This window comes from Zootoca vivipara, chromosome 11 (assembly GCF_965207765.1).
Source record: "Zootoca vivipara chromosome 11, rZooViv2.hap1.1, whole genome shotgun sequence".
Lineage (NCBI taxonomy): Eukaryota > Metazoa > Chordata > Lepidosauria > Squamata > Lacertidae > Zootoca > Zootoca vivipara.
In genome coordinates, this window is record NC_142594.1 from 14,796,427 (window position 1) to 14,809,022 (window position 12,596).

At 42.2% G+C, this 12,596-nt stretch overlaps 1 protein-coding gene across 2 annotated transcripts in view; it reads left to right on the forward strand.

Moving 5' to 3' along the window:
• OSBPL10 (oxysterol binding protein like 10) overlaps positions 1 to 12,596 on the forward strand; it is a 76,043-nt gene that overhangs the window by 33,120 nt on the left and 30,327 nt on the right. Inside the window, exons 5-6 of one of the 2 annotated variants that reach the window (XM_035130077.3) lie at positions 1,518 to 1,728; positions 4,389 to 4,540. The exons of the other annotated variant lie outside the window; for it this stretch is intronic. Coding sequence (XP_034985968.2) covers positions 1,518 to 1,728; positions 4,389 to 4,540 — 363 coding nt within the window. The remainder of the gene's footprint in view (positions 1 to 1,517; positions 1,729 to 4,388; positions 4,541 to 12,596) is intronic. 2 annotated transcript variants of the gene reach the window in all.

Consider the following 12,596-nt stretch of genomic DNA (forward strand, 5'->3'; position numbering starts at 1 on the left):
GTAAACAAAGTCGGAGGATTGCTATAAGAGACAGTACACTTGTGAGGTTATTGATCGGTAACTTAAAATATCTTTAGAAGAGCATAAATAGAGTTTTTGAGACCAATCTGGAACTATAATGTAGCGCATTGTAGATTCATGGTTGGTACAAAACGTACTAAAGATCAGACATCGTAGGTTTCATTTCCATAGATCCTGGCTCCTTTTGCTGTTCTACCATTATTCCAGCCAAAATAATAATATCCTGCGATCGTGAAAAATATTCTAGTAAGAAGTAACTCACTTTGAACTCCCTAGGCCACAACCCTAAGTTCCTTTTAAATGTGGAAAAACTTCAATTTGAACTGGAAAGCTTTCAGAGAAGCAAAGGGCACATTTGGCACTTGATTACATGAAGAGTTGGTCCCTGCTGTATTGAAAGAGGCAACGCTAAAGGAACCATCTCTAGATCTGGTGTTTTTGAACTAGATATCAACCAGTCACAAAACTTAGGGAAGGTTGTGAAGAGGGTCATGGTAGGGCAACTGCAAACTTTCTTGAATAGTACTGATTATTTTTTAAACCCATTCCAATCTTGGTTCGGGCCTATGATTTCCTACTGCACTGGCTTTATGGGATACGTTTTGGGGCACTGTGTTACATCTGAAGATGTATAGACAGTGAACAGTTCATTGGGATTTTCTGTTATTTAGACTTGCTATCATATTAATGACATTTGCCATTAATATGTGAACCGCCCTGAGATTTACAGATATAAGGTGGTATACAAATTTTAACAACAACAACAACAACAACAACAACAACAACAACAACGGTAATTTCTGTATTATTAACAGACTAGCTTTCAGCTACTGACAGACTTACTGAAAATAAAGTTTTAATTGGTGAGTGAAGATAGTGTATAGAATGATACACCCTTTCAAGATACCTGAATAACTTTTGGTATGCACATTCAGGACAAAATTCTACATTTCAGGTTAGAATGCTAGTTTTTGAGGGGAAAAGAAAAGGTGCGAAATACAGGTGAAACTCGGAAAATTAGAATATCGTCAAAGTCCATTTATTTCAGTAATGCAACTTAAAAGGTGAAACCAGTATATGAGATAGATGCATGACATGCAAAGCAAGATATGTGAAGCCTTTATTTGTTGTAATTGTAATTATTTGTCATTAGGCGTGTCAATTATAAATGGAATGTAATTAATGAAATGTAATAGTGATGTTTATTTTTGTATTATTGTAACTATTTGTTTTATTAATGTGGATTTTCCAAAAGAAAGCATTTGTAAAAATAATAATAAAATAATAATAATAAGTTGCATTAGTGAAATAAACGCAGTTTTTGACGATATTCTAATTTTCTGAGTTTCACCTAGTTGGCATTAAATCATGGATTGGAGCAGGATCTTTTTTCCAGTTGTACTGTGCAACAGAGAAGTCAGCAAGCGGTGATAATGGTAACCTGTTGACAAATTGGCTGCACATATGCATTTTAAAATATGTACATATACTTGCAGATCATGAGCCAGGTGGAGGGACAGCAGAAAAGCCTTGTGCAAGCCATTGAATCTCTCCCAGGTTCTGGTCCTCTTTCTGCCTTGGATCAAGACCTGCTGCTTTTAAAAGCTACCTCTGCTGCCACCCTCAGCTGCCTTGGAGAGTGCCTACACATGCTTCAACAGAGCATACAGCAAACGAGCCAGCACAGTAACAGGAGATTGTCTTCAGGTGAGCGATGCTAACCTTTTCAACTCCACCCTGGGAGTTACCAATAGTATCGTAACACCCCCTTTCTTAAAAAGAAGACTTGCCTCTTACCAGAACACACGAGTCATTTAACCAAAGTGTAAAAAAAGGGAGCACCTGTGAAGTTTCTTCACAGTTCTGGGTTCTTACATCACGCCTAAGTGAAACCACGGCTTTGTACAAACGTGAACTCCCAGAGAGAAGATCCTAGCTGCTTCGCTTTCCCCCAACTCTGCTGAGCTAACCCATGGTTTGGTTTTTACCATGTTGACCAAATCTGAGCTCTACCGGGCAACGCATGAGTGGCAAACCATGGGGCAAACCCTGGTTACAGCTGATGGTTAGTCTGGAGAGAGCTAAATCATGAACCCAGGTTTGGATGTGATGCTAAGCCAAGTTATGGCACAGCATCAAAAAAGACTGGGGAGCTGCAAAGCAGTTGGGATCTCATTTCCAGAAACCTGCATGCTTGTGTGTTCTTGAAATGAGCCAGTTAAGCTTTGATGTTGGGTTTCAAACTGGAATGTTTGTGTATAAGACTTGCAACACAGGCCAATAAACAGCCAGGAAAGTCATGCATAGTCCTAATCTTGCATTCCAAGTGCAGATACTGAAGATTGTGTTGTCACACTGCCAAATTGTCGTAATCCATTGGCTGATGCAAATTTAGCTTAGCTTGTTTTGTTTATGCACGGTGACAATATAATAATGCAAACTGTAGTCACATTTTGTTTCTGTTTTTTTTAAAATAGGAATGACCTTTCTGCATATTAAGCCCATGCAGGTCATACAGAGGGTTTTTAAGTTCTGAAACTTTCAGCAGTTGATTTCTAGACAGTCTTTTATTTGAGCTACATTTTCAGAACATCCTCAAAATCCCATTAAATTCCACAAACATAGCATTGGAAGTGCAAATATATAAAATAGCTAACACTTTGATTCTAACACTCTAGTCATTATCATTGAATGTTGTTCAGTACCTAAACTTTTGGATCTATAAATAGCCATAAATTATCAAGTGTCAAATCTACTTGGGTGAATTCCCCCTAGATTAAGTTAATTATGAACATCTTAAGATCGACAATTATTCAGGCAAAAGTATGCCAGTTTAGACTTGATATGGCCCAGTAATAGGCTTTTGCTTGCCAGCCATTGGTCATTTTCAAAGTGGCCCATGCCTTGAACATGCTGACCCAGAGGCTTCTTTGCACCTTAGAGGGAGGGCAATTTGTCATCTGTATGATAATCTGGGATTTTTGCCTTTGAGCCAAGCCCATTGACTTTGTGGGCCATTTGCAATAAAGCAGTGGTGACCAGGAGATGATGGCTACTGAGTTATTACCAACTTTAAGAAATGATGCTGCCCTGGTTCTGATTTGAGTTGAAGTATGTGTTTGCAGCTAACAAGAATCGGAACCTTTCTAAAATGACGAGCACCTTTCTAAAATGCTGTTCTTGTGAGGAATTGCCGCCGTCTGTGATTGTATGGGACAGTCTGGTCCACGGTGCCTTCAATTTATTGGCAGTGTTGCCCAGTTTTCAATGAAATACGCCTGTGGAGAGGCTGTTTGCCCAGAAAGTATAACATGAACACCTTAGCTGAAAATATCACTGGGTCACAGAGTGTGCAAATTCTGGAATTCTGTCTTTGTTCCATCACAAACACCTGGTGTGAGCAAAATAGGGTTAGTAGAATTCTGTGTTGTCACACAAGCCTGCCCTCCCTTTGATCATGGAGTGGAAACTGCTTCAAGTCTTCATCTTTTAAGCTAACGTTAACTTGCCTATCAATGCCTATGCACCTTTCCTTGAAGCAGGTTTTGGACTGCTTCTGCCGCCGCTGCTGCTGCTGTTGCCCAATGTCTGGGACCAGTTGCTCAAGTACATGTTTATGCTAGAGCTTTCTTCTAGCCTTGAATAACTTGAATATGGGTATTAATCTTTGGAGTAAACCTGATGTTCAGCAGCATTCACAGCTAGAGAGCTAAATAACACTTGAATAAAAGGGATGATGTGCTGCTACCTGCCCTTGGATGTCTATGTGCAATGGTGTCTTTGGGCGTGTATATAATATATGCAGTCACTGGGGAAAATGTCAGGGACTCTCACTCAGCTGTTAATATTTGACACCTAAGTACTGTATAAAACAGGCATAGGCAACCTCAGCCCTCCAGATGTTTTGGGACCACAAGTCCCATGATCCCTAGCTAATAGGACCAGTGGTCAGGGATGATAGGAATTGTAGTCCCAAAACATCTGGAGGGCCGAGGTTGTCTATGCCTGGTAGAAAAGGTAGGAGTGTAATTGCCTGTACTCATTTCAGAACTGAGCGAATCAAGTCAAACTGTTTTGAGAGCGGTGTTCTTATTATGCTGGTGCTCGCTCAACAATGGAACCGCACTTGCTACAAATAATAATAATAATAATAATAATAATAATAATAATAATAATAAGAGTAGCAAGAAGGGACGCAAACAAGGTTGAAATGCAAGTGACTTAATGGGAGGTGGGGTACAAGGGGCCGAGAGAGATGTTCTTTATTGAGACCTCCCTCAGGCGTTGAGAGAGATCCCATTCCCTGAAAATGAGTATGCATTGAAGGAATGACATTACTGGTAACTTTGGCTCTGTTTCTGTTTCAGAAAGCTTTCTGGGATGGCATGGGCCAAAGTCACATTCCACAGAGCAGCTGAAAAATGGTGCCCTTAGTTCTTTGACAGTTGCTAGTGCCAATCTTACGTGGCCAGGAGTCCCATCTAAGCCGCAGGAGGCACAAACCATATCGTCTTTGTTGGTGAGTGTGGTGCAATTAAAACACTTGGGCCAAGTATTTCTGTGTTCAAGGCATGTCATGTATATGTGGTGTGTTACGTAGCTGAACAGATCACCTTTGAAAGGTCCTTTTTTTACTAATGCTAGTGTTTCCTCCCTAGTCTAGGAGTTCTGGTTTATATGAACTCATTGGAATGCAAGTTGCTGTGCAGGACTAGAACTTAACCTCCTTAAGAATTACTTTATACTGTGTGTTTAGATCTCCCCATTATAGCAGAAATATAGGAAGCTCCCTCTTGTGCATGGATGTTGGCTGCATACGGATCAGTACATGGGCAAACATTATTAGTACATAGGTTGGGAGTTATTGGTTCTCGTAACCAGAGAGGTTTAAATAGCCCTTTTAGATGTTTGGTGAAGAAAAAAGGCTGGAGAATATAAAGGCTGTGGGTAAATGAGTTAAGTGCTTCTGCTCAAGTGCTGCGGATGTTGTTCTTTTAGTCTTGTTAGATTGTGGAGCCCTTCGATGAACAGGTTAAGTGTGTGTGTATATGTGTTAAGTACAGTATATGTGTTGTGAGAGTCCTCCCTTTTATTTTTCAGTTCACTGTGCAGTGAAGCAAATGCCCGCAGAAAATACCTAGCATAAGCAGAATGCTCTCTCTTTCTTTTGTGCTGAATTGTTTCCAAAGGCCCCCTTGAATTATGAACTGAGAATGAAATGTTGTGGCATATTTAAAGTGGCTACTGGGTAGCTGCTGTTGTGGGAATTGGTTGCCTAAATTCTGCCTGTGTTGCCTGTGGATGTGACACCTGAAGTTGGGAGCTTTTGCTCAGTCTTCACTCTGCCAAAATAAAAACAAAAACCTTCAGAAAGTGATGAATGGCATTTTCAACCCAGGGAGCAAATAATCCACAGGTAACCTCGCTGACAAAGGAATTGCTTTAATAAACACCGTAGCTTCCCTCATCATAGGCCTGTTAATGATTTTCGTTTTCACAAGTCTCATTATCTTCATCCAACTCAGCAGTATTGCTTTATATGCCCTTTGCTTCATAATGTCTAGTCATTCAGACAAGATGAATATGTTTACTGCCTCCTTGGGAGCCAATCAAAGCTCATGCAGCCAACCCTTCTCCCCATCTCCCCTTTAACTCACATGGTCCACCTTATTGAGATTCCCTTTGGATGTGTGCCACTTACATCCCAGTTTTATTTTCTTCCCTCTTAGGCTGCACTAAGAGATTCCTTGACAAGCAGTGTAGTGTTGCTGTAGATCACCACCTAGTGGTCAAATGCTGTTCCAGTGGCTACGCTTTGAAACCTTTTACTGTATAGAAAAGTCTATGGTAGAAGATTGAAGTTTTTTCTTCAAGAATTAGAAAATATTACGGGCAGATTCTAACAATACCTGGCATTACTCAAGTCATATGTGTAGTTGGTCAAAAGCTCAAGAGACAAGGATGTTCATGCTTATTCATGTAAAAATATTAAAAGTAAAAATAGTAATACACAATTGTACCCTGTTTTGTATAAATTGAAGTAAAAACTAATTTAATAGTTCTTGCTTGCTTTTATGCTGATTAAAAATCCTTTTGTGGGATTTTGTTTTTATAATGAGGCATTTGTAAAACGCATGTTTTCTTAATTTTAAACCAACAACAACAACAGCAGGTTCAGGCTTGTATAAAGAAACAAATATAGCACTAACAAAGTACAGTGGTACCTTGCAAGACGAATGCCCTGCAAGACGAATTTTTCGCAAGACGACTGCATCTTGCGATCTGATGGTGACTCGCAAGACGAATTCATTTTGCAAAAAATTTGTCTTGCGAATCATGGTTTCCCATAGGAACGCATTGAAATTTAATTAATGCGTTCCTATGGGCAAAAAAAGAAAAGAATTTTCAATGTATTCCTATGGAAAACAGCGATTCTCAGGACGAATTTTTCACAAAACGAATTGACTCGCGGAACTAATTAAATTCGTCTTGTGAGGCACCACTGTAGACTTCTCTCCCTTTGTTCAAAGACATTAATATTCTTTTTTTTGTAAATCTTAAGTTTCTCATTTGAAAGTATTTTTTTGAATTGCAATATCTATCTATCTATCTATCTATCTATCTATCTATCTATCTATCTATCTATCATCTACAGTATCTATCTGTTTATCTATCTATCATAGTGATTGTTGCCTAACATTGAGTAAAGCTAGAGTAAATAACCATATAGATGTACCTGGTTGTGAAGATTTCTGGCCAGATTTTGCCTATGAAACTTTCTTCTTCTTCTTCCATCATAGCACCCCAATTTATGAAACATCAAGGGCTGTATCTAGGGGGTTGGGGGAACTCTCAAAGCAGGTGAGATGACTTCATTGGATACAACCCAAAGATACGAAAGTTAAAAATTTGTAATGAGTAAGACCTTTTAAAATTGCTCAACTCTTGTCTACTATTAAATGGCCCATGGTTCACGGAGTATAAGTTGCACTTTCAAAACAACAACAACAACAACAACAAATCTAATAAAGGGGGAAATGGATAAAGGGGGAAATACAGCCAAGTGTCATTTGCGAAGCTATACACGGAAACACCAAATCAGCTCATAGGGCTGCAGAGCCATAGGGCAAACCTCAGTTGCAGTTTGTGGTTTGTCTGAAGCTTAACCCACAAGCCTGGGTTTGGACGGTACATGAAGGCAAGGCAGATCATGGTTTGGCTCAGCACAGCAGCAAAACAACAGGGGAGGAGGTTAGCTGCTGCCCTCTCCTCTCCTGCAGTTGTTTGTTCTTGCTAAGCCTTAGCTTGGCTTAGTGTTACATCCCAACCAGGCCAGTCTCAGTGCATCACTTTTGTAGTTAATGCCTGGCTTCCTGTATCTGAATACCTGCAAGGTGCTTTGAACCACTTCAGAAAAGCAGTAACTTAGTCACCCTTAAAACAACCCTTTAAGATAGGCATCACTAGATATCTGTCTCTTGAGACAGACATTGGATGCCAGCAACAACACCAGATATTCCAAAGAGACAATTCCTTTCTTTTTCAAAGGACTCTGACTTTCTCGCTCTCTCTTCCCCCTCCATGCGCCAAAACTTGGTGAATTTCCTTTCTAGTTGTTCTATTCACCACCAACCCAGGCTGCTTTTAAAACTCCATTTAGGGAGTGCATTGATTTTCATCTCCTAGGGCGGGTAAGCTAGGCTTTTCCCTGCCTTTGCTGTGAAAAGAGCAGATGTACATTCCATTGATTTTTGAGCATTGATTCACCCCTCAGGCTTGGCCCTCCTCCCAGGCTTCAAGCAGCCTCGCAGCCTTCCCCGCTCCCCCCTTTAAACCCCCCCCCCCCAATTTAAGGTTTGGCCTAGGTATTTATAGAATTAAATGCACATTTCCCCTTCAACCCCCCCTCCCATTTATTTATTTAAAAAAGAGACTCTATTTTAAAATTCTGTAGTAAAACCTTTTTTATATCCCATCTTTTACGCTTTAGATATGCAGCCTATTGAAAATAGTTTTAATTCCTCAAAACGTTGGCCGATCGCAACAGATTTTGCTTCCCTGTCTGGTTGCCAGGGGAGCCCCAAAGTCCAGCACAGAGCTAAAAAAATCCATGCCTCTCTGCTTCCTGCCTACTTCCAGCTCAGCTGTCTCTCTCTCACACACTTTTTAGCCCAGCCCTCCCCACTATTGTTCCCCTTTGCTGCAGCTATTGCAACGTAGCTCTTTCTTTTAGCTGCTGATCAGGGCAGTCAAATTGCCAGCCATGGGCGTACCCAGGATCAAAACTAGGGGGGGGCAAGGGGAGGGGCCAAGGCACGGAAGGGGAGGGGCCACAAAGTGGGCGGGAACAGCGAACTCACGCTCCGCCGGGCTGTGCCCCTCCCTAGAAGCAGGGCTGGTGGGCGGAGGCGGAGCCCAGCCCAGCGGAGCGCGAGTTCGGCATTCCCGCCTGCCGCGCCGCGCTCTCTGGTTCCCCGCTGCGCTTGGCCTTGCCAGAGGGCGCGACGGGGAGCTGGAGGGAGGGCGCAGCGCGGCGGGAACGGCGAACCCGCGCTCCGCCGGGCTGTGCTCCGCCTCTGCCCACCAGCCCTGCTTCTAGAGTAGGGCAGCTGCCCTAACTTGCCGCATGGTGGGTACGCCCTTGTTGCCAGCCTAGGTCATTGTCTTACTAAGGAACTTGCCTGACTGGCTTGGCAACCTACTCTGCTAGAGTCGTACATTCATGGAATACAGGATCCCAAGAATTGGAAGGGATTTGGGGTATCATCGAGACTGAACCTCCCCCCCCAACCCCTAACATTATATTTAAAACTGCTTCACTTTCCATACACAGATGCCACCTTGTTAGATTCTCACTGTATTTTTTCAAAGAGATAGCAGACTGTTTGAGAGGCTTTGTTGCTTCGTGTTATCAGCATGCTTTTGACTTTGCAATATCTGGCAAGCGAACTTACATAGATCCTGAAAAGGAGGACCTCCATGGCAGGATGTTTCTTTTTCCTGGAGTGTTGGCATGGCGCTTGAGTATTTAAAGGCAGGTTTCTTATAGTAATTGGCTTTCCTCTGACTTCTGTTGGGGTGTGTTGCTGTAAATTGCATCTCTCTTAATTAGAGTTCATGAACTGACTGGGAGGGGGGGGGTTGGCTGACATCCAAAATATACATTGCAAGTAACTAAATAAAATGAGGTTTCACTTGTCTCTTGAAACAGAACGAACCATTTAACGCTACCCCTGAGGAAACAGACTGACACAGCTAGATATTACCAATAGTAAATAATAGTGCTCCTTTTTGCCCCCTCATACCAGTAGTTTAGTGTTTCCCAAACTTGGGTCTCCAGCTGTTTTTGGACTACAACGCCCATTATCCCTAGCTAGCAAGACCAGCAGTCAAGGATGATGGAAATTGTAGTCCGAAAACCGCTGGAGATCCAGGTTTGGGAAACACTGCTGTGGCTGGTAGAATCTGGGTTCTTGATGTCAAGTGGGGTTTCTTTTTTAAAATACTAAGTTGAAGGGTTTTATATCTATTTTGTTTCATTCAGCATCTATTTTGGATTTGGGGTGTGCGTATTCATACCAGAGGGAGATAGTGGGCTGTGTGTGTGTAACACCAAACAAATTATATGGGTTAGCAAATTCCTAGTCTGGAGTGAGATACAAGGTGGCTAAGAGGATTTTTCCAGGTGTCCACAGTTCTGCTTGCTAGGAGTGAGTGTCTTTGCTCCTCTAGGAAGAAGGAACTCCCAGAAGTCGCAGGCAGGTTCTCGCTTCCACCGCAGTTTGGATAAGAGAAGAAATAGCAGGTGTCTAAGCCTTCACACAAGTAATGCAAGACCCCACCTCTCCCCAAGGCCTCTATGCTTGCTGGAGGGGACAACACATTGATAGGAAGGACAGAGGAAGCTTGATTAATGGAGGAATTGGACATTTGTTTCCCTTTTCTCCCAGGGGAGTGTCTGTCTGCAGAATGCATTCTGCTCATTCCACAGTTCTCACTCAACTCTACAACTTTCCCCCTTCCCTCTCATAAAACTGTTTAATGAATAGGGGTAGCCCAAGTTGCAAAGCCAAGGCAACTTGGGCAGGTGTTAGCTAAGTGGCTAACTTGTTGACTCGAGATGATACCATGTGGTTTATTCTGAATCTAGGCAAAACTTTGCAAGGGGCCTGTGGGGGAGTTCTTTTTCAGGTAAGAGCCATTGGAGATGCTCTGATTCTGCTGAACATGTTCCTCTTATTTGCTTTTAAACTTGAAAGGGAAAATATCTGTTCCACAATAACCCACACACTCCCATTTTTATCCTTGGCTTCTCAGGTCTTGTTTGATGCCTATTTCGGATGCTACTTTTGGCATCCTTTTGCTTTCATTACTGCACACCTGAGCAAACCACACCCAGTCCTTGTTTCAATGCAGGGGCTGCACGAGTGCCCAGACAGCTTCCCCATGTGTGCTGCCAAAAATTGCTGCTTGTCAGGGTGAGGAGTGTGATCGTGATGAAGAGGAAGGGTGCATTAGGGAGAGTTCATCGCTGTGTACCTTCCCTCCATGGAAACCACTGTTTGGAGGGATGGGGGGGACGACAAAACTCTGATGGGAGGAAGGCATGTGGGGAGAGTCACCTCTGTACATCTCCTGTCCATGCAAATCTCCATTGTGGGTGCATGTGTAAATGGCCTAGCTCACTTCTGGCCGCTGGTATACCAAATGGGGTGCTGAGGTGCCGGGGAAAAGATTACCCATCCCTGCATTGGTGCATCGTAATTCGAATGTTAATTGAGGATCCCATTGTAAACAATGCAATCTCAATAGCTGAGGGTGGATGGAGCCCGTTCAGAGTGTGGGGCAGTGCTTTGTGAATAGGGGAATACTTTCGACCTCTTCAAGCAAAACCTGATAATCGTCAATTGTGCTACTATCTAAAGGTGCCGGGATGTTTGTGAAGATTGCCAGTCCTTTCATTTCAGACCTTCTTTACATAGGCTTGAAAAGAATCTTTTTTATTTGTGCTTTGGAAGTGATGGAATTTAATATACTTCAGGCCATGAGTGAATTAGCCCTGCACTTCAAATCCCAAACACCCATGTCCTGAGCAAGCTGAACTTAATGGCTTATGACTTGCATACATCATTGAGGATCATTGTGACAGCATAGGTGCATCTTGTCCTGTCAGTATCATGTTTCCTTAAGTGACCAGCTCTTTTCCTACCCCAGGTGGGTAGACCATTCTCCTAGGCCTTATCCTTTATCTTGGTTCCTATTTTAATTTCCCCTTGTTGCTCTGCTTCCCGTTCCAGCATTTGTGCTGACTTATAAAAACAACAACATGTTTACAATAACCCTCCCCTTTTCATTTTCCTTACTCCTTTCCTCCTAATTTCCTCCTCCCCTACTCATCTCACTGATTTAGTGGATAATTAGCTCCTTACCCAGTATGGAATTTGTGTCTGTCTCCCCTGCTCTGATCCTCACAGACCCCAGTTGTCCCTCTACTGCAGACTTGGGCCTTTTCTTAGCCACTTGCTAGCTCCCTCTGACTATCATCTCCATCCTTCCATCTCCTATAACTTCCTTATGTTTCGATCTGCGTGGTAGGAACTGCAGGCACTGCTTTCTTGTTTTCTAGAGTTTAGAAGTGCTACCAAATGCTCCAGAGATTCTAACATCATGTGGTACAGTCCTAGTACACCAGAGGGAAAAGATCTAGCCAAGTCCTGTCCCTGATGGTGCTAGTTTTTTTTATGGCATCTGGCTACTCGGGTGCTAACCCAGGGACCAGTTCATACGTCTCCCAGGTGAGTAGCAAGGTTGTGTTGTGCCGTACTTGAAGTGCATTGCTGCTCTGGCTAGTCTGCTAAAAAAAGAGAGTATATTCTGAATGTTTATATTTAATGCAAGGTGACTTTATATTGGACTTGATCTTTATGGCATCTTGATTTGTATGAATGATAAAAAATAGTTGCACAAAATAGACATTCCATGGACTCTTGTTGCTAAGCTTGCAGAGATACACAGACACACACAGGAATTACCTGAGATCAGAATGTTTTCAGTTTGCCTTGCACTTGAAATGAAATGCAAGCTTTTAATGGTCCTAAATGACTAAACGATCAGCATACCTTCTCAGTGTTGCTTGCACTTAGCAGAAAGTGAACAGTTTCAGCTTTGACGAGAGCATGTTCAGTATTACATAGCAAGGCACATCCTCTGTGTGGCAGAGACATTAAAGGATTTCTTACTGTGGCCTGTCTTTTTCCATTATGCTTGATTAAATCCTTTTTAGGCTGCATAGTACTGCAAATGCCTTTAGCCTGTAATGATTCGTAGGGCTAAATTAATCTGTTGGCAAAACGCTGCTGTTCTAAGCTTATTTGCTATATCGGACCACCCAAATATGACATCTGACATAATCAATTGGAAAGTCCCAGGTAAGGTATGCTTAGCTCAAATGATTAAATGTACAATTACACTAAAAGTAGAATTAAATGACATTAAGCCCGTTGCAGCAGCATTGACAGAAATGACTTATTCCAATCTAACTAATCTTGATTTTTATAGCTTGCTGCAACAGACAT